The sequence below is a fragment of the Drosophila navojoa genome, chromosome 2, assembly GCF_054131105.1.
Source record: "Drosophila navojoa isolate 15081-1374.11 chromosome 2, UAZ_NAV_1.0, whole genome shotgun sequence".
NCBI classification, from domain to species: domain Eukaryota; kingdom Metazoa; phylum Arthropoda; class Insecta; order Diptera; family Drosophilidae; genus Drosophila; species Drosophila navojoa.
In genome coordinates this window covers 7,981,762-8,004,053 of record NC_142890.1, presented here as the reverse complement: position 1 = coordinate 8,004,053, position 22,292 = coordinate 7,981,762, and the positions used below count along the sequence as shown (strand labels likewise).

At 45.8% G+C, this 22,292-nt stretch overlaps 3 protein-coding genes across 4 annotated transcripts; 2 read left to right on the top strand and 1 right to left on the bottom strand.

The window, feature by feature from the left end:
• The first annotated feature begins 6,056 nt into the window (after positions 1-6,056).
• Positions 6,057-7,736, top strand: Pka-C2 (Protein kinase, cAMP-dependent, catalytic subunit 2). Of its 2 annotated transcripts, none has more exons than XM_018098156.3 (5): positions 6,057-6,556; positions 6,663-6,892; positions 6,962-7,127; positions 7,192-7,469; positions 7,522-7,736. In XM_018098156.3, exons 1-5 carry the CDS (start codon positions 6,380-6,382, stop codon positions 7,733-7,735), a joined length of 1,065 nt encoding a protein of 354 aa, XP_017953645.1. In that variant the 5' UTR covers positions 6,057-6,379; the 3' UTR covers position 7,736. The 2 variants fall into 2 exon arrangements, with proteins under 2 accessions (XP_017953645.1, XP_017953646.1); XM_018098157.3 differs by having other exon boundaries at positions 6,062-6,556; positions 7,527-7,736.
• Positions 7,737-8,027: 291 nt separating this feature from the next.
• Positions 8,028-9,455, top strand: LOC108649146 (cAMP-dependent protein kinase catalytic subunit 2). Its single transcript, XM_018098159.3, has 4 exons — positions 8,028-8,442; positions 8,504-8,669; positions 8,727-9,004; positions 9,057-9,455. The coding sequence occupies exons 1-4, from the start codon at positions 8,048-8,050 to the stop codon at positions 9,271-9,273; spliced, it is 1,056 nt and encodes a 351-aa protein (XP_017953648.1). The 5' UTR covers positions 8,028-8,047; the 3' UTR covers positions 9,274-9,455.
• A 1,666-nt stretch (positions 9,456-11,121) lies between these two features.
• Positions 11,122-13,472, bottom strand: Spn100A (Serpin 100A). The gene is made up of 2 exons (XM_018098141.3): positions 12,291-13,472; positions 11,122-12,216 (listed from the first exon to the last, which is right to left on the bottom strand). The coding sequence occupies exons 1-2, from the start codon at positions 13,416-13,418 to the stop codon at positions 11,365-11,367; spliced, it is 1,980 nt and encodes a 659-aa protein (XP_017953630.1). The 5' UTR covers positions 13,419-13,472; the 3' UTR covers positions 11,122-11,364.
• Positions 13,473-22,292: the final 8,820 nt, after the last annotated feature.

Here is a 22,292-nt window from a genome sequence, read left to right as displayed (position 1 = left end):
AATATGGCTGAAACTCTCGGACGGCGGCAGTCAATTCTGCATTTTTAGCCATTTTTAGCCAGCTCCTGCAGCAGCTGACTTTGACAGCTACCGCCCGCTGGCCGTTAGTTAGTTTGCGGTTCGCCCGCTGCCTCATGTGCCCGACTGTGCTACGTTCCGGGCACCAATTAAAAACGCGAATATGCCCCACTAGGCACCCTCCCACATCTGCCACAACTCTACCTCCCATCCCTCCCTCCTCTCGCCCCTGTTTCAACTATGCCAGCTATCTGGGCCCGGGAGCAGCTGCCCACGGTGTGGGGCGGGCGGGGCGTGGCGGCTAAGCGGATGGGCATGTCGCGCTGCCTTCTGACAGGTCTAGGTATTAATTAGGTTGTTAATTTTGCATTTGGCATGCGTCGTTCGCTATTCCCGTGAAGAACGCAGCGCCCGTAATGACACACGTGGCACGATGATAAATCTTGCGGCTTGTGCAACAGCAGCGAACACATGTCGCAGTTGCTCACTGTTCGCCAACTCCTCCACTCCACGGCACGGCACGGCACGACACGGCACTGCACGGCATGGCACGTCACTGCCTCTGCTCCTGCTCTGGGCACCTGTCTCAATTAAGCGTGCAAATCGCGCCGCTGTCAAATTTAAATGCCGCACTCTAGAAATAAGATCTTGGCGCACTCAAGATCTAAAGGCGATTCTCGCCCGCGATGCAGTTGATGATGATGTGGCTATAGCATCATCTGTCCATATATATATACATATATATAGATGGCTTCATCTATCTCCTCCTGCTCAATGCGGCTGCAGTTGTCAGTTTGCTTTGAACACGTCTCAGGTTGATATTTCCGAGGCAAGCGGCTGCATACCTAGGGCTAAAAATGTCTCCTTAAGTGCGATCGAGCTGGTGAAATTTTATAAATATTGCAGAATATATGGGATGACTAAGATATATTGGGAATTGATCTTAAGAACTTTAATATAATAGAGAGATATAATATAAATATGTGTGAACAATCTTGTTTCTATATCCATATTCATATTCATATTAAAGTTTTGTTTTAACTAACCCAACTTAAGTGAATGACCTTTCGAATATTATTATATATTATAATATTATTATTATTATAATTGATGTGCATACTTCATGCAGCTCTTCTCATAGGAAATGGTCAAGACTCATGGCACGCAACACAATTAGCATTTCCTCAAATCTAGAGATGAGATAGATTCGTCCAAAATAACAAGATGATCTATTAGTAATATGTATTACAGTAGTTGAGGCAAGTTATTAGAACACATGTTCCCATTGCTGGCGAGTCTTTAAATCAGATAGCAATGCCGAAATGCCGTGGAAACTTAATGATCTGTGCCCAAATGGAGAGCCAGATATGACATGTAGAAAACGAGAAAAAAAGAGAAGAATTTATGGCACTAAACAACAACAACAATGTCAACAAGAAGGCGACCAAAACTAACCACCCCTCGGGAAGGGGAATACCCTGCAATGTGGACTCTTATCTACGTTCCAATGCGAGGAGAGATTCGCACAAATCACGCAAAATTTTGCACACTTAACGTGAGAGAAATGCTAAGGGTAGCTGCGAGAGTGTTTGTGTGTGTGTGACTGTGTGGAGTTGGCAAGGCCAAGGGCTGAGGGTGGTGAGCTCTGAACTGATAAGAACTTGCAGCCTAATGCACCGTAGCGCTCGTGATGGAGTTTTCGACGGGCGGGCATCAATTTTGCACCAATTTCCGTTTCTCCCTTGGCAAATGGACAGCAGCCGCAACAACAACAACAACAACAGCAGCGACATTCACTAGTGGGGCATGCCACAGTTGCCAAGTGGCAACAACATTTCACAATCGGCCAAAAATTGAAAAGTCATAAATTCCGAGCGTCGTTTTGAAATCGAGCACGGCACGGAAATGCGCACCATGCGTGGCCAATTATTGAAATACGACTTTAATTGAATTTCAATAAAATGTTTCAGCATTTCGCATTTCCTCCAAAAATTGTCTGCCTGCAATGGCAATGGCCAATCGCAATTGGCAAATGCCACCGGCTCATGTTTATTTATGGCAAATGTTAAAATTCTAGCAATTGCAATTGTTTTTATCCCCAGCATTGTTTTTATTATATGCCAAAAGCCATTTAACCGGCCGGTTACCACAGCTTCCAGTTCTCTCTCTCTCTCTCTTTCGCTCATAGAGAATGTGAATGCGTTGGTTTTCACTGTGAAAGGCTTACAAATTGTTGTTTAGAATATGAATAAGTACACGCAGAGAAAATGTTGATATATTAAAATAACTGATATATTTATATAGAGAAAAACTTTTATTTAGTAATGAAAATGGTAGAGTTTCCTAGATCTAATAAATAAAGCCAAGTAGAGGAGAGGAATGGAGATAATATATGCATATTTATAAATATATAGATATATATATATAGATATATATAGATATGTAGTCTTCATTAAATCATATTTATAACTTTCAGTAAAGTCGATAAGTTATTTATCGATAACAGAGTACTTGGTTCAAATGAGGTAGTGCACTCACACGAGATTGGCTCGCTGTTAAAGATGAAGAGCTTTGATTTTTAAATGAAAAAACAATGCCGAAGATATCATCCTACTTATAATTAATGTAAAATATTCTAGCCAAGATACATCTACAATATTATTAAAGAAATTTGTATCAAATTTGATCATCCTATCTAATCGAAACTCTTAAAGGACCTTCAGGTGCTATTTGTTACTGACAACAAGCATATACTACAATGATCCTATGCAACTACTCAAGCTTCAGATTGTGGAATTACCCAAATTTAACTCAATATACAATACTCTTCCATATAAATAAAATAATAAAGAACGTGTTTCAGACAGTTTTTACTTTTCTTTATATATTAAATTTCTTTTGTCCATACGCATTCACTTTTCATATATGCAAAAATTTTGTCATGTGTATGGGTCAGTATTTGTTGGGCACATCGAACCTGATGTCATATGCAATTGATTTATTGAGTCGATATCATCAATGGGGATCCTGTTTATGGCTGATTTATGTCGCTCTGAGAGCACAAAAGGTGGCCAAAAAGTCAAACTGTCAGCACAGTCCAGTGCACCGGCAATAAAACTAAGTAAATGCGCATTAAAATAATCATAATCATAATCATAATAATTTCTTTAATGCCGAAACTTACCTCAAACATGGACAAAAGTCAGCCAGCTGCAAAATGTCAGCGGCGTTGCCACCCGCAGCGCCGCCCGTCGACTCGGGCTCTGGACGAATCAATGGATTACATGGAGCACACGAGCAGCAATGGCAACAATAGCGGGTGGTCCACATCGATGATTGAAGGTGAAGCCAGAAGATGAGAAGGCAGGAGGCAGGAGGCAGGAGCGGTGGCAGGTTCGCATTGTGAGCAGACATTGGGGTGGAATTGACTGGAAACCGTTGGCACTTGCAAAGGGTTTACGAGCCAAGGTAGCGGCCAGAGAGGGAGGAGAGCTGGCAGGAGTCGGAGCTGGAGGTTAACGCCAGTGACTGACAGCGGCGCGGCGCATGACAAAAGTCACATGGCCTGCGGATTAGTTACACCTTTTGCACACATGCGCGGAGGGGAGGGTAGCCGACAGTGATAGAGGGAGGGAGGGGGGAGTAGGACTCAGCTGAGGTGGAATACGTTGACATTGTTGCTGCTTGCTGAACTGTGCACAGTGAATGCATTTGCCGGTCATGCAGCATGCAGCATATAATCGACAACAGAGAGAGAGAGAGAGAGAGAGAGAGAGAGATAGAGAGAGAGGAAGAGACACTGTGTGTGCCATGATTCATATCCCGTTTGTGTAGAGATTAGCGCTAATGGCGAGGGCTGCTCGCAAATGTGGCATATACATACATGTGTGTGGCGAAACCTTTCAGCATAATTGAATTTGGCCATTTTGTGCCTGGGTGCCCAGCTTTCGCTTTCACCTACTTAAGCCCAGAGAGCCAGAGCCCAGAGCAAAGAAAAAATGCCACTGATAACTAAACCAAATATTGGCCGAAAGCAGCAAAACGCCAAGACAAATGTGAAGCGTGTCAACAGTTCATCGGGGCGTCAATTACTTTGCATAAGCCAAGCAGAGGCAGAGTCCGCTAATACAGCTAATGAATTTTAAGTGTGGCTGCCAGCAGCCAAAGAAATGGCAATTGCTCCGCCTGGAGGAGATACGTGTGCGTATGACTTAATCTGCTCTCGGCCCGCTTAGCGAACGCATCTTCCCAAGACGCAGTCGAACTCGAACTCGAATCCGAGGCCGAGGCCAATGGACGTGGACGTGGATGTGTGTATTTATGGAAAGGCCTAGCGAGCCAGATATTATCCGTTTATTTATTGCAGTCGTTAACATATCTTAGCCCACTGGAGTTTATCTTGTCTCTCTCTCTCTCTCTCTGTGTGTATGTGTGTGTGTGTGTGACGGGGTCTCATCTTGTGGCTGTATGTTAAATGAGCCAAGCTTTTGGATTGGGTCGTTCTAAGTGATATTGTTTAGTTTTTGCACGATTTCTAATTTACTGGTTAGCTTCAACTGAAGAGAGACGGAGAGAGGCAGAGAGGGAGAGAGAAAGAGCGAGAGAGAGTGATAGAACGCTGGAGAGTGCAAGTGAAAGCGGTTGGGTTCAACGTAAAACAGCAATTGCGTTATGTTAAGTACGTGACAAATTTTCGAAATTTTAAGTGTATTAAAAACCATATGAGTATATGGAGTATGCAGTGAATTAGTTAGCTGAATCACTGTCAAGTGGTTAGAGGCGATTTGAAGCATGCTGATGAGAGCTATTCCCCGCTATAGAGCTGGACGAAATTTCCATGATAATTGACTTGGGTTTAAACTGACTGAAAGGAACTATACTCTAGTGAGCTGTGAGTTTCTGAGCAGCCTTTGTTGTGTTGTTGAGATGATGAACAAGCAATGGTGGAATATAGAAACTGAGGCATTACCTGTCATTGGAATATCAAAAAAATCAACTTAAATAGAACTTCAAAAGACTCTCAGAACTCGTTCAACAGTTTGCACTTGCTTCAAATGTTAATGATATGAATAATATATATAACGTAATACGGTAGAGTCCGATTATAATGACGCTCAAGTAACTGTCGTGATATCCGGAAAGTTTGTCGGAGTCGTTATAGCCAGATCCTAATGTATAAAATATAATATAATAAACAAAATTAAAGCTAACGTTAATTAAGCACAGCCATCCATGGCCCTACATCCCACCAAAATCTATTATCTTATGTGAAAAACTGCTCAGCCTAGGAACCGATCAAGTATCTGTGCAACAGTGTGATTGTCTTTCAATTTGAGATTTTGTCAATGAATAATGAAGTTTTCGAATACAAATGTCACCACATTAGAAGCAACCCCAAACATATTTAGAAAGACATTTGCACATGCCTCGGCACACACCAGAGCCAAGAGCCTAGTCAAAGCCTAACCTTTTGGTAATTGCCTGCCAGCCCCAAGCCTCCCTCACAGTCCTCCACTCGAGTTAAGGCTTAAAACGCTGAAAGATAATGATTAATTGTCAATTTGCGTCCAACAACGGGCAGACGCCACACAACACATGGCCGAAATGCCCAAAATGGCCAATAACGGGTCGTCGTTCGCTAGTTACCTTAAAAGCCATGCAACAACCGGAACATCCGGTTCGCTCTTATCAGCATCTGTCTTCAGCTGCAGAGCTGGATGGCCGACGTGTCCATCATCGCATGCCAACTGCAAACGTGTAGAGAGGCTCCTAGTTGAGAGTGGAGAGCCGAGAGCTGAGAGCTAAGAGCTGACTAGCTGACATGTAGAAATAAATGTACTAGAAAATTACGAACTTATGTAATCTTGGTTAGCATCATTTATCAACTGGACGTTTTGCAATTTTTCTTACTTTTGCCGGACCGCATCAAGAAGTCGGTGACGTGAACGTTAAGGTTGACAGTGACTGCGACTGCGACTACGATTGGGATTCTGACTGGGATTGGGACTGGGACTGGGACTGTGACGTTGATATGTGTGGCCGACGCACAGGAAATTGGCATTTGATGTGGTCATGCGGTCATACGGTGTCTGTCTGGCTGGGGGTCGGAGCTTATTTGTCATACCTTGGCCTAATTTGGACGGCACGCCCAACTAATTGAAATAGTTTTCGAGAGTGAATGTACATATGTATGTGTGTGTTGCCTTTTCTGTTTTTTTCGTTTGTCAAATATTTGAAACAACACAAAATCAAACCAAATTATGAATGCCCAAATTATTCGTTTATTGATTATCAAATATCCTACTCCCGAGTGTTGTCCATCCTTATCGTGGAAAATGAGTAAGAGGCCAGTGAGCTGATTATGAGTAGCCAGAACTTGCGCCAATTTTTTAATGCAAAGGAAGACTACACCGTCACACTCGATAAGCTTAAGGTGGACTTTGAGCAGCGTTGGAAATCCCAGGAACCATCGCCGTATACCAACCTTGAGAGTTACGTGCAGCGAGCAATCATTGGCAATGGCAGTTTTGGCACTGTTGTGAGTTATCCCGTTCAATATTTGTGTGATTTACTCGTCCCTCTCTCTGTCAGTCTATACAAATTTATATAAACATATATGTACACATATCTCCGTTCGAGTGCAGCTGTTGGTTAAGGAAAAGAAAGGCAAAAATTATTATGCTGCTAAGATGATGAACAAGGACGATCTGGTGCGTCTGAAGCAAGTCAATCACGTGCACAACGAGAAGACCGTACTCTCCTCCGTTCGATTCCCATTTCTAGTGCACTTGATCGATGCCAGCAAGGACTTTGACTATTTGTATCTCGTGTTGCCGTTCGTCAATGGCGGCGAGCTGTTCACCTACCATCGCAAGTGAGTTATAGCTTTAACTTCTATACGATCTGCAATTATATAGACACAGTCCTTCCCCTATGCACCAAGAGTGCGAAAGTTCAATGAGAAGCAATCGCGGTTCTATGGGGTCCAAGTGCTTCTGGCTCTCGAGTACTTGCATCACATGAACCTCATGTACCGCGACTTGAAGCCGGAGAATATCCTAATGGATGCTCGCGGCTATATTAAGGTGACAGACTTCGGGTTTACCAAGGTAAGACCGCAATTACTTCGGATTTCATAGCTCAAATATCTATGTTGAAGACTGATCTACTTAGCGTGTGGACAATAGGACGTCGACACTTTGTGGTACACCCGAATATTTGGCACCGGAAATCATTCAACTTCGGCCGTACTCAAAGTCTGTTGACTGGTGGGCGTTTGGTATACTGATCTATGAGTTTGTAGCTGGCCATTCGCCGTTTTCAATGCACAATCGTGACGTCATATTGATGTACTCGAAAATTTGCTTGGGCGAATATCGAATACCTTCGTTTTTTACGGCCCAGCTGAAAAACTTGATTGAGAACTTGTTGCAGAGTGAGCCCTCAAAGCGGTAAGCACTCTGGAACCAGTTAACGGGCCGCATTTCAAGTATGCTTCTTTAGTTTAGGTAACTCAACCGATGGCTCTACGGATATCAAAAACCATGCATGGTTTCAAGGCGTCGATTGGATTGCAATCCTTAATCAAGATATTAGCCCACCCTATCTACCGACCGTTAACAGTATTGAAGATTTGTCAAACTTTGAAAATTTTGAGTCCAAATCGAAATTGAAATCGAAAATAAATCGCCACCCAGACTTGTTTAATAATTTTTAAACGTTGGTCTTCCAATATGTTTTGTTTTCGCTGCTGGGCTTTTGTTCACCTGTTAACCGCGATAGCTAGCTATGGGAGCTCCCCAAGAAACTACGCTATGCTCATCTGAACGGAATGTAGATCATCAGGGTCTACAAGTAGTCCTTGTGTAGTTTTTCATTATTACGTAATTTATTTGATTGACTAGTTTGTCCTGAAAATGTGTGTAATTTTTAGTCGAAATTCTTAGAGCATTTTATAATAGTTTTATACACAAAACCAAAACCAATAAAAATTTAAAAAGTAAGTTAAATTAATGGGCGCGTTTCCACTATGGATGCGCAATACTTTAGTCCGAAGGTTGACTATGGTGTCATACTGGATAAGCTGAAGGACGAGTTCAACAAGAAGTTCGTTCGCAATACCCCATCGCCGTCGTGCGGTCTCGACAACTTCATCATCAAGGCGACCCTGGGTGCTGGCTCGTTCGGCAAGGTGCAGCTGATCAAAGAGAAGGAGGGCGACAACTATTACGCCTCGAAGCAGCTGAGCAAGGATCAAATTATCAAAACCAAGCAGGTCTCGCATGTCATGAGCGAAAAGAAAGTGCTCAACTCAATGTGCTTTCCATTCACCGTCAATCTGGTATCTTCTTTCAAGGACAACGACAGCCTCTACCTCGTCCTGCCGCTTATAATGGGTGGCGAACTCTTCACCTATCATCGCAAGTGAGTCGGCATCTATATATCTTATATCGTAACTATCTATTTCAACGGATTCCCATTGCAGAGTCCGCAAGTTCAGCGAAAAACAGGCTCGCTTCTATGCGGCGCAGGTGTTTCTCGCCCTGGAATATCTCCACTATTGCAGCCTTTTGTATCGTGATCTAAAGCCCGAAAATATAATGCTCGATAAGAATGGCTATCTGAAGGTCACTGATTTTGGTTTTGCGAAAGTAAGTGTGCTCTGGTAAAGGCGACTTGGATTGTAAATTCGTTCCCTTCTCCTGCAGAAAGTGGAGACGCGCACAATGACCCTGTGTGGCACGCCGGAGTATCTGCCACCGGAGATAATACAGTCAAAGCCGTATGGAACCAGCGTGGATTGGTGGGCCTTTGGTGTGCTCATCTACGAGTTTGTTGCCGGCCATTCGCCCTTCGCCACCCATAGTCGCGACGTCATGGTCATGTACAACAAGATCTGCGAGGGGGACTACAAAATGCCCAGTGCCTTCTCGGGCCCTTTGCGTCATCTGGTGGATCATTTACTGCAAGTGGATCTCTCGAAAAGGCAGGTCAACTCTGCTCTATCATCTTAAATCTAATTGTTTTTGTATTTGCAGATTTGGCAATCTAATTGGGGGCAACAAGGACATTAAGAATCATGAGTGGTTCAAGGAAGTGGAGTGGATACCGCTGCTCAATCAGACCATTCAGCCCCCATACACGCCCACAATTTCGAATGCCGAGGATATTTCCAATTTCGACAAGCACAGCGAAGGCAAACAGAAGCCAAAGTCAAAGACCGTCAAGCACGAAGAGGCTTTTGTAGATTTCTAGCCAGCAGTGTAAACTACAATAGTACAAATCTGAATTCATTTGGAGCCCTGTCACATCTATCCATCTATCGGGGGATCGGCCTACAATAGATGAGAAATAATACCAAATCAATATGTATCTAATCATAAATAGTCTAGCACTTAGAGGAAATAAAATTGAAAATTGTCTTACACTGTTATACAGAGACGTGGTCTATTTTCTGACACCCGCTCACCCACCCATCCAACCACTCACTCACTCCAGTGGAGCTGCAGCAGCTCCCCTTTGTCAGTTGGCGCCCACATATGCTCATTAGATTTTCACGCCGCAAATGTCAGCGTGAAGCGGCGCTGGAAAATTCGTCTTGTTTCGGTTTAGTTCTTCTCGGAAAACAGCTGGCCCTGTTGGAAATTCCACAGATTTCCCACACTTGTTGCCTGCAGCCGGGCGCATTTTTAATTCGTCGAACTTGACTTGTAATGGGACTTGAAACAGCCAAATAAATCTTGAAGACGTTGCGTGACGCTTTGTTGAAATTGCCATCAAGTAAATGTTTGCCTCTGATGCAATTGGATGAATTTATTGCGTCTCGGCTTATTTATTTGTCAGGCGGAGGCAGGGGTATGCCAAAGAACTTTGCTCTTCTTTTATTCATTAAAACCGTTTGAGCTAAGAGTGTCCGAGTCCTGTAAAGCTGCACATCTCTAGAAAAAACAACAGATACTCACTTGTTATTCATGCGAATTATGTTGTGCAATGTTTAAACGAGTTGACGACAAATACAAAAAAAAAAAAAAGAAGAAGAAAAATGTGGCCAAAGGGAAAGCAGCCCTTATAAATCTTGGATACCTTTCGGGGCTACTCTGCATATCTGGCAGCATTGATTTATATGCAAGACTTAATAAAAATAGAGCGAACGCCAGACGCCAGCCTGGCCCACAAATACCTTGGCCAACGCCAGCGACTCCTTTGTCCAGTGGCTAGCAAAACAAAGAGGCAAACGAAAAAAGTCCACAGAGAAGAGAAGGAAAAAAGTTATGATTATCATAATTTTTGTTACGTGAGTTTTCATGTGGAAAAGATGAAACATCATCGTCTGCTCGGCTGGCAGCTAGCCGGGAGGCCAGGGGGCCAGCAGGAGTTGGTCTGCGTCTCCAGGCATAGTTGGGCCGAGCAGGAGGCTGGAGTGGCCGAGGTGGCTGGGGTGGCTGGAAGTCGTCATCACTATAATCATGGCACGCATTTACTCCTGTTTTTACCTCTGGCTCTTGGCGCCCGACAGCCTGGCGCCAGCCAGCATTCGCAATCGTGTCTGCGTCTTTGCCTCACAGACATCCACTTTCAGTGCTGTGTTTCGCCTTGTGCTGCGAGTGCTGCGAGTGCTGCGCGTGCGGAACTAGAACCTGGCTGGCCACCTTGGCGGGCTGTTGGCAAAAAGAAGACATCATGCATTCTAATGAGACTTTTAATTGCTGCCCATTGACCACTTGAAGGGAAGGGCTGTCCGATTCGCCAGGGCTGACAGCCAGCCAGGCAGGGGCACGTGTCGGATGCGCCGCTTTCGCTTGAGTAGCCTGAGAATTGATGGAACTCGGAGTAAAGTCAACAAAGCAGACGCACACGGCGCTTGGCACACGGCACATCAAGCAACCCCCGAGCCCCTGCCCACTCACAGTTCTCGATTCACGATTCTCAGTCTCGAGGCAATTGCAATGACAAATTTGCTGCACGGAAATTAGCGATGCCCACCGCCAGATACATTTCATATTACAGACAGACAATTGAATCCTGAGGGTTGATCTCGCTGCCAGTTGCTTATTATTGTTGCTGTTGTTGTTGTTGTTGTTAGTCAGCGAGTAAGCGAATTAATTGTTGTTTTGATTGCGCAGCAAATGGACGCCGAGTCCGCTAGGCTGCATCTGCTCAAGTGGCTGGGAAAAATCAGACGCGGCATCGCGCAGGATATTTTATTTTGCTTTGCTTTTTTTCTGTTTTGTTTTTTGTAGAATATGAAATTCTTGTTTATTGCGTGTGAGCACTTAGAGCTATGGAAATCGGTGAAAATTCGTTACGAAAACTTAAGAGCTAGGCGATTGATTGATGTGGGAAGATCTACGACTGCTCCAGCTCGACCTCAATGGACACGGGCGGCAGCTCATCCACGGACTCGGGCGCGTACACCTTGCCAGAGGCAAGCACCACCTGATTCCTGCAGTCCACGATGAAGTAGGCGAACGGACGATTCACATCGAAGCGCTCTACGCCGGGCTCTGGCTCCGGCTCTGGCACTGGCAGCACAGCGGCTGCCTCGGCGGCAATCGGCGAGCGGGCCTGGATGTTGGCCGCGGAGAGGGAATTGGTGCTGCTGCCATCCTCGTCGACGCGCACGCTCACGAACTGCACGATCTCGTCGATGTGCAGATCCTCGTCCTCGGACATCAGGTTGAGCTGTGTCTCGGTGCGGGAGAAGAGGCGCTTCAGGCCCATCTGCTTGAGCATTGCCTCGGAGCGCGAGGTCTCCATGACCTGGAACTTGGGCAGCGTCACGTGCAGCTCCTTGAGCTGGATGTGCTCCCGCGCGTACTTGTAGTCGCTGGGCTGCAGCTGGGCGATCACCTCGCTGAGGCCCTCGGGCTCGTTGGGCAGCACGATGCAGAGGCTGTACTGGTCGTTCTCGTAGGGCAGCGAGAGCAGGCGCGCCTTCAGGTGGGGCAAGTCGGAGACGTTGAACTTGCCGCGGGAGTGCATCATGGGCGTCTTCATGGCGTCCTCGTTCGTCATGAAGAAGAACTCGTCGCTGCCGTCGCGCAGTTGGTAGAAGGGCTGACGCCAGCTGCCGTGGAAGTAGAGTCCGTTGAAGAGCAGCATCTTGGTCTTGGCATCGTTGGCCCGACCCGTGATGGCGTTGGCGCTCAGAGCGCAGGCAATGTCATCCTTGCGGAACAGACTGCGACCCCCGTAGACCTGGCAGGAGACGAAAGAGGAGCAAAGTTAGCTAAGAGAAAAGTCACCTGAGCATATTTGCAGCTGAGACATACCCGAGCCACTGAGCTGAGATGCGACTCGAGTGCAATCATAATCTCGTCGGCGCCCTCCTTGACCATTGACTTGACGGCATTTTCCAGTTTCTGCAGGGGCAGGCGCACCTTCTCGGGTTCACTGCCGGTCACCTGGTTGGCAGCACTGCTCTGCTCGCTGGGCAGCAGCTTGCGCAGCTTTTCATCCTCCTGCACCGTCTCGTTCTCCTCCACATTTGGATTCTGTTCGGCATTGGCATCGCTGCGCTTGTTCTGCTGCTTCTCGGCAACATTTTCCTTAACGGTCAGGGCGATCTCGGCTGGTTTTTCTAGTTTTTCCACTGGTGCATCGGTGCTGCTGCTGCTGCTGCTGCTGTCGGCATCCGTTGCCGTCTGCTCGGTGGTCAGCTGCTCCCGCTCACTCTGCAGCTGCGCAGCCTCGGCCAAGGCAACTGGTTTTTCCACATACTGCTTGTCATCCAGCTCACGATCGAACTTGGAGGCCTCCTTGTTGACCACCTCCTCGCCGTAGCTGTCCTCGCTGATGCCGATGGGAGCATCGTCGTCCAGGTTAATGCGCTTCAGAGTCTCGAAGCCGATCACATCCTTGCTGTTGCTGGGCTCTGTGCTACCTCCGTCCGTGCCGCTGCCCTCCAGCGCCAAGCTGCTCGCCTCCTGCCAGTCGGACTCCTCCCTATTGATGTCCTTCACCTCGGCGTAGTAGTGACGCCGCAGCAGCTGCTTGTAGTCCTCGCGCACGCTGTTGTTGCGATAGACATAGAACCAGGTCTGGAACGAGGGCAGCGCATCGACTGTGTCTCGCTTCTGGAAGACGGCCAAGGCCTGCTCAAAGGCGGCTCTCAGCTGCTGTCGCTCCTGCGGGAAGCCAAAGACTTGGCCAAACTCCGCGTAGGTCTCGTCATCGGCACCCTCTGCTAACGTGGCCAGAATGGTGGCTATTCCTAGTGGGGAATACACCTGGTTGGCGTCGATGTCTTTGTTGTACTTGAGCAGCTGCGTGGCAATCAGCTGCGAAGCCTCGCTGGCAAACGAGCTGGGCAGACCATTCTCCCTAGCTCCGAGAGATGGCAGGGAATACACAATGCTGGCACCAGCCAGCAGCGACAAAAGGTGGAGCACTGCTTTCATTCTGTACGAGACGTTGACGATCGCGCCTGAGCCGCGAATGAAGCTCAAGAAAGTTGGCCAAAGACTTTTTATAAACAGCCAACCGAGAATCAGTTGCGTTCAGAATAGACGTCGACGCCGACGTCGACTTCATCAAACTGGTTACAGAGCAGCACCAGCAGCGGCAGCGACAGAGGCAGCAGCAGCAGCAGCAGCAGCGCCAGCTACGACAAGCTCTGACAAATCCAAATCCATTGGAGCCCAGCTTGAGGGCCAAAACTAACAATCGATGGGCAATTGTTGAAGAAAGTCGCGCTCCAACGAAAGTGGAAGTGGCGTGGGCTTCAAGCAGCGCCAGCAGAGCTCCACGGCTCCACTCCAAGTGCTCCACGGTAAATGGGTCAAGCAAACAACAATCGATATGCAAATGCAGGCGGCGGCAAACAGAAGAAAAACCAAAAGCCCAAAAAAAGTTCAAAGTCATTGAAACGTTAACAGGTTTTCATATGGCCTACGTGTTGGCCATTTGATTTTCTGGCTTCGACGTGGGCTAATTGCGTTTTCATGTTCACACTGTTGACGCTGTGGCAATCGGCAGACCCACGGATTAAGCAATCTCCACAGAGATTACCTTAGCCACTGGGCACGCGAATCATGCAACAATCGATTCGCAGCGTGTTCTTTGTGTGTACCTGGGCACGCTTAACCCAATTTCGATGCAAACATCAGCAGCGAACAGCGATCGGAAAGCGTCAACACAATTCGAGGGCACTGAACTTGGCCATCATCAGAGCCAGAGTCGAAGCTGACGCTGGTGCTGGCGTTGGCGTTGGCGTTGGCGCCGGCGTCGACTTGATTTTGATTATCAAATGCGGAAAGCGGGCGAAAGCGAGCAGAACTTGGTCGAACCACGTCGACTGCGCTGCCGCCAGCTCCAGTTCCAGCCGCAGCTACAGCTCCCAGGTGTGAGTCGCTAATAAAATGTTAAATTTAAACAAGCTTCCAAACGAGTTTCCATCCACTTAGAACAAGCCGCACAAAAAGTTGCACAATTGCAATGCCGTTGACGTTAATCAAGGGGCAGGGGCAGGGGTGTGGCAGAGGCTGGACGGGTAAAGTTTTGTAATGCTGTCAGACCCGGGGCAGCGAACTCTGTGCAGCCACAACACGGAACAGAAACCCGACAGCAGCTCTTATGCAATTTATTTAGCCAGCCGTCCAATCAATTCAACAGAGATTCTAGCCCAGCTCGTTAGCAACGATTTTCAGAAAACAAGAACTTGAATCGATATGAACGTAGCTGGCAATAGATTTGATGTCAATGAGGAGTACTTGAGAATCGAATGCTCAATATTTTATACTTGTTTTAATATGAAATTCTAAAGCACAATACATATACAATACAATACAGTTAAATATAAAGCTCTTTGTGTTCAAAGGTAGGTTAAAACTGAAAGTTACTTAAAAGAATATTACTAAATATATTAAATAATTGATTAACTAATTTACTGAGGAGAAAAACATATCGGAAAGACATATTTTGTTATTAAAAATTAACAATTTTTAAAGCATATAAAAGCATTAAGCTACATATGTATACATACATACATATGCCTCCATAGTGCACATACGAGTTGTGTATATATAGAATTGATTCATGTTAAGCTGTGTCTATGTAAATAGAAAGTTCTTAAAACTTTTTTAGCTGTTCGATATTTTTATAAATAGGTAATATTATAATATTATTATATTCAGGCAATACCTTAGCTTACCTGAAACAGATAAGTTCACTCGCAGGTTTCAATCTACTATGTGATATATATTAATTAATCAAGCTGCCTTCAGAAACAAATCTCTAGGTCTAGAATAATGGAAAGGGAACATGTTGATTGAATAAGTTCTGCTTGGAGAAATTAACTTTGATATTACTTAAATATTCAAATATGTGCGAGAGCCTTTAAGAGAGTATTCAAATGAGCCAAGCTTTTGCAGTGCCTTGTCTTGGGCATAAAACATGCCGTCACCTTGGGTCGAGCCCCTTTTATTGTAAAACAAATACTTTTGTATTTTTGTGCAGTACATAAATTCAGGGACCCAAAACCATAAATTAATGAATGCGTCGAGTGGCGAGTTGTTCTTTCTTCTGTGCAGTTCTCTAACCCCCAATGGTAGTCTGTGTCTGTGTGTGTGTGTGTGTGTGTGATATTAGAAGTTATTAAGGCAACTGGCAAAAACTACGAGAATGTCGCATAAATTAACAATAGTGCAGGACAACACCTTCGGCTGCTGCGGCAGAGTTTGTAAGACGAGGCACTAACAGCACCGCGGGGACACATTAGAGCAAGGCCAAGGAAACGTGGACAGCTGAAGTAGTTGGCATAGTTCGGGCAGCCCGGTAATGTAGAGGCCATGACTAATTGTTTGATTTACGCAAATGTGTTGCCTCAACCGCTCGACTCAGGCGCAGGCTCTTGTCTGGGCGGCAATTAAGCATTAAAGCTGGCAACTCCTTCGGCCAGTGCTGGGCTTTAATGATGTGCGCTCTGGCTGGCTGGCTGGGTGGCTGCCAGTTGTCAGCTGTCAGTTGTCAGCTGTCATAAATCGGGTAATACATCAGACAGTGCCAGCAGCAGCGGCACTCATCATAAGTCAAAAGGTGAGCCTGGGCTTAATCAGCTGCCAGTCTCGTATCCTGCGGCCAGCACTTGAGCCTTGAGCCTGGGCAAAATAATTAAACTTCTGTTTATTGTCAAGCAATCGTGCGTGGGCTGTGCAACTTCTTAATTATGTTTGATAGACTAACACAAAGGCACGCGACAGACACACACACCCACACACATGACACTCCAGGCAGAACTCTCTCCCCCTCTGAGCCGCCCCCTTCTGTGTGTGACACAATTACGCAGACAAAGGACTTTTGGCGGCGCATGTGTGGATTGTTTTTCAAGTTCATCTGCTTCATTTGTGTCGCTTGATTTGGAGGCAGCAGCAGCAGCACGTTTAAAACTTGAAACTGTGTTTAAAGGAGAGAGCGCTCGCGAGCAGCCGAGAGGCGGGCAGGAGCCGGCTGCCTAGCAAGTTGTTTGCCGTTAAGGCGCAGATCCTGGCCAGGACACTTGCTGCCCAATCCTAATTGATTTATGACATCAAAGACATATTTTTCGCAATGTTGCGTGGCCTACGTGCGTGACAGTTGCCACACAGCCACTGACTGCCACAGGACAGCCAGGACACTCAGGACACACGGCTCTGCACTCTTCTGCTGCTGCTGTTGCTGCTGCTGCTGCTGTTGACGCCGCGCCGTTCGTTGGCCATCTTGTTGATAATTTTGACTTATGGCCTGGCTGCTAGATGCGTGCGCAGGATTTGTCACATAACTCTTGCCCCGCCTGCGGCTGCCAAGAAGATGAAGAAGAAGAAGAAGCCCGAGGCCAGAGGACCGAAAGTGTTGGCCAAAAGCTTGTCCGCTGTCTCTCTGCAATTGGCTTTTTCTGCCCTCGGCCATTCGCTGGCTACATTTGGAAATTGTGGCAAGTCCTGGCGCCGCTTCAGCCATGCTAAACTTTTTCTATTAGGGCGCAATTATTTCAAGGTATTATTGCTTTTAATTAATTCAATTAAACGCTTCATAAATTTTTACTTTTTGATTTCGCTGGCGTTCGCGCAGGCCGTAATGGAAAAACTTTCGCCGTGGTTGGCCAAAAGATTTTCCCCGGCTCTCGGTTTAATTAACGGCAGCAAATGGGCGTGGCTGGCTACGCGGAATGCGCCTACTTACATTTTGGCCCCGCTGGCCCGCTGCCTCGCTGCTCCTGCTGTCTGTTTATTAAAGGATTCTCGCGGCTTGCCGTTATCATAAAATTTGATTTCAAATTGTTTTATTCGCGTTTATTTGCATTTTTGTGTGCTCCAGTGAGCAGTCCCAAAAGATTTACAAATTCCCCAATTTGCCCTGCTGGCAACAAAGTTGTGACTAGCCACAACAATGCTCAGCCGCTGCTTGATCAAATTATGTTACGAACAAAGGCTAACACTCTGCTGCTCCTGCTACTCCTCCTGCTGCTGCTAGTGCTGCTGCTGCTGCCACTTCAATTAAAAGGACATCAACAGTCGACACAGCTGCTGCACACACTCGCCTGGGACCAGGGCTTCCTGTTCACGTGAGCCAAACTAAAATGTTATTGATATGTAAGAGGCGTGCTCACACCTTCCAGCCAATTCGCATCTATCAGTTGCAGTTGGAGCAGGAGTTGACGTTGGAGCTGGCCGTCAGACGTGATGACTTCCGTCATTATCAGCACAGAGAAAACTTTTTTGCCACCCTCTGGCAAATAATCGAACTAACGTACAACAACAATTTGTTTTAAATGCCAAAATGGACAAAAAGAGCCAGCAAACCCCTTAATAATTTATGAAACAGCAAACGGCAAAGAGCAAAGGTGCTGGACGAGCTGGACTGGCCGGACTGGCCGGAGCAGCCACTCGAGCATGAGCACTCCAGGGAGCAGGAGACGGGCTCACACATGGGGCCAAGCAGAACAACTTTTCTATCAATTTCGTGTAGTCTAATAGAGATTAAATGCATGTCGAAAAGGCAATTAGTTTTTGCTCGGCCAACCCTCGTTGCTTGTTGTTCTTTCGGGGGCGCGGGACTGATTGAATCAAAGCGTTGCACCATTTTTCTTGGCCACCTTTTTTCCTTTGTCGGTTTATTCTTTGGCCAAGGTGTTGCCGAGTGCTGAGGCCGTTTTCCCTAATTATGCGCAAGTTTGGGAGCAACTGCCAGCAGCAATTGGCCGTAACCCTTCTCTATGGGCCCTAATAAGAATCAGACGTAACGTCAATGCTAATTAAACTCGCGCTGTCGCCGCTAATGAGCAATGAAAACAACGTGTTGTTTGCACAAACTACCCGAGCTCGGGCCACCCTCTCCCGCCTGTGCTTTATGCTCGCCGGAATGGGCTGATAAGGGCCCAGGCCCAGTTGACGGCGTCAGGTTAAATCAAGCATCAACATAATGAAGGTATCGTCAAGTTGGGCACTTGCACTGATTTCTTTTAAATATTTTTCAACAATTTTCTGGGCACTTTTTTTTGTACTTTTTATTTTGAAGCTCAGCCATTTAATGGGCTTAACGCGGGTTTCGTTTTTTAAAGGATTTAATGGGAGCTCTTGCAGCAGGGTTGTTCACGTGCAGCGATACCTTTTGGGCTAGTTTCTTAATAAGCTTTGAGCCTTTTGCTAAGCATTTTTTCTAATTATGTGCCAAGCTGGATTTAATTGAATTTTCTGACAGTCCAACTGATAGATAACAAGCTAAATGGAGATTTTGAGTTAACTAAGGAAGGTCAGCCAAAAAAATAAAAATATGTGTATATATGTAAGTGAAATATTTGAGTGATAGGGTTAGGTATCTCTCAACGGTATAAAACAATGATTTATATCCATGAAAAGTGCTCTACGTATGTAAGTCTCTAATATGCTAATGTATGCAAGGGATAAAATGGAAATGGAGTGGATATAACTTATATTCTAATACATCGATTACTATATAGAGAATGTTATATATAGATATATCTCCAAATACTCATTTAATCCAATAGTTTCAGCATTTAGCTCCCAATTTACTTTACTTTAATCTATAATCACTATAATCAGGCAGTTAACCACATCAGAAAATCAATATTTCGATTATTATTAATACCAACTAATACTTAATACCTATTATTATATTATACGAGCTGAGTTCAAGCCACAGTCCAGTTACGCCAAGAGTTTTCATTTAGTTTACTGCATACTCTCATGTGAAATACTATGCATCATAATGCGTCGCATTTGCCATAAAAATTACAATTGACTTTGAACTCGGCTAGCAGCAGGACATTTTTGGATTTTGTCAGGCAGCCAACAGGACGATACATGGAAAGCAACTCAGCTTTAGCATTTCGCAATTCGCATTTCCACTCGCAGCGCCGTCGACGCCATTGTGTGGCCCGTTTCCTTTTTATGGCACCAAGGTACAAACATCAGGCCGGGCCCAGCTCAGCCCAGCCCAGCCTGGGGCAGGACAACGTCAGCGACTCCACGACAATGCAGTGACTCGATTGCGCTTCAAGGTAGTCCGACGCGGAGTCGGGGGCCCAAACAAAATGTTACGGCAAAATTATGCGGCGTCGGTGCCCCTGGTGTGTTTATAGCCCCCCCAGCGTAGAGCACGGGGCGTTGATGAGCCTGGCGCGCCGCAGTCTGGCGACAACGCACTTTGCCATACCCAATAACTCAGTCGCTCTGAGGACACGAATACGTATTACAATATATAATAAACGCCTAGCTGAAAGTCGAACTCAGAGTCTCAGTTTCAGTCTCCATCTCCCTCCAGTTCCCACCTCCTGCTCCATCCACTCTCGTCTCAGCTTGCGTTGCTTTTGCACTTTTTTCCGTGCAGTTGAACACGATATGCATAAGAGCTAAACGTGTAGCCGAGGGGGGCCTCTCTCGATCTGGAGCAGCGACAGTTTATCGTCTCGAGGAGCACTTCATTAGCCGAACACAAAGATGCGGCAGCTGTGGAAGGGCTTATCAGCTAGTCGATTCGTTTGGTCAAATTAATTGCCAAGCAGCGAGCTTCTCGAAGTAAATATTTAATTAATCGACGATTTGTGCACTGAGCTACGCCGTTTGTCTCCACGCAGAAATTTGTAACTAATCGATGCCATCAATTATGTTGATAGATTGGACCCACTAAAGCCACGTAGCCCACTCTGCACTCAGCCTCGAGAAATAGTGGGCCGCACTTTATCACGGCTGGCAGCTGGCTGCTTACCGCTGTCTGAGGTACATGTAATTGAATGCGTTCCGGAGGATGGGACGTTGGGCGTTGGGGTAGCTCTCGGATATATTCATAAGCCCTGGCCATGTTGACAAAGTTTCAAGCAGCCTTTTGAAGTGCGCACACATAACTAGCCACAAGGATGCGGCAAATACGTATAAAAAGCGAGAGAACAAGCTGAGAAAAGTGGAAAAAAGTGGAAAAAGCTTTCGCAATACGCGAACAGGCCAAAGCTGGACAGGAGCGTGCACAATGCTTGGACCTGGAGTGGCGTGGCGGGGCGTGCCATGGAGCGGAGTGGACGGCAGACGGACGTGTGTCTGATCTGAATGCGAGATAAAATTATTACCCTTTTTATTTTGGACAACTCGTACACTGGGTCCCAGTCCAAATGCGAGTCCTAGACTAAGTCGCCGTTGCTGCTGCTGCTCCTCCTGCTCCTGCTGCTGCTGTTGCTGCTGCTTATTTCCTGTTGGACACTTTCCGTTTGTCGTTTGTTGTACAAAAGCTCGCGCTGTCCCGTTCACACGTTAAAATTTTGTCTTCTTATACCCTGTAGCTCATGCACATTGATAAAGACCGGTATTTAGGGCTGTAGTATAAGTATTTAATATATATATATTTAATATTTTATAGCATAAATATTTGATGTACCGATTGGATATTTCTTCGACTTAAGGCTTAGCAAAACTCGAAATCCAATCCAATACATTTATTTAAAATATTAGCGGATTTAATTTAAATTTAATTTAACTATTTGTTATTTATATTGTAATTTTTGGTTCACCAAAATAGGTTAGATACCTTTCACTTTGTGATGGGTTCAAGAAATTCCTAGCCAGGTCTAAAGACACTGTAGACTAACTTCATGTGCATCCAGGGTATTTGATAGTCAAGCCGACTGTACTGGACCATTCACTCGTTTTTTATGGCCAGCGCCATAGAGCGCACAATAAGCATCATCAACAACAACAACAACGAATGCGACAACAATAACAACAACAACAACAACCACTGGCCTGCACACTGAACGTCATCAGCAGCACATTGTGTCCATTTGGGAGTCAGAGTCGGACTCGGAGTCTGAGCCGGAGCCGGAGTCAATTCCAGTGGCAATGCCAGTGCCAGCTCAAGCCACCAAAGACGATGGCCGCATGCCGATAATGTGCGGCCATAAGGTAATGAAAATTGTATCTGATTTTATGGGCGCCGGCGAATACGCTTCAGCCAATAGTTGGCAATTTTATGCAGCACCCTTTTCCTTTATCCTTCATCCTTTTTTTTTCTTCGCCATTCACTCTTATTCTCTATTTTTTTTGTGGCTACTCTTTGATTTGATTTCGGAGAAGCGGGCGAATGATACAATACTTTGTGGTCAATACATATGTGCCCAAAAGGTATTGGGTATTGTAGTCGCATTTGATTGAAATTTGAATTGTAGTCGCCCTCTGGTGGGCGAGCGAAAAGGATTTTCACTTAGGGATTGCCACGAGTTATCCCCATTCTCCACATCAGCACATCTCCACTGAGTACTTGGGTGTACGTGCTGCGGCTGCTTCACAGCTCTAGCTGAACGTCTACTATTTCATTTTAGATTTTAATCAATGTTGTTTGATGTGACACGTTTATGCGATGAAGCTGCCCACCCACATGGAAACAGGGGCAGAAGGGACGCATGCAACATATGCACAGAATGCGCCACTTGCCGCTTAATGAAGGCACAATGCCGCACAGCAGCGAAGCATTAAACCTATCAAAAAACGGAGTAGTCAGTGCTGCGGCGGGGTTTACAAACTGAAACTGAAACTGAAACTGAAAATCAAAAAGAATTGCTTCATTATTCGCCGCATTGTGGATAATTTGATGTCGCTGATATCGTGAAACAAGACAGCATTGATGGACAATATTCTCCATATGTGCCGCAAATTGAATACAAATAATAAAATCTCTCTATAAAGAGATAAGGCAAAGGCAAATTTCCATTGATTCAAATAATGCGTATGAAATCTAAACTTGACTTTAGAAATGAAAACAGGGTGGGAAGGAGAGAGAGATGGAGAGGGAGC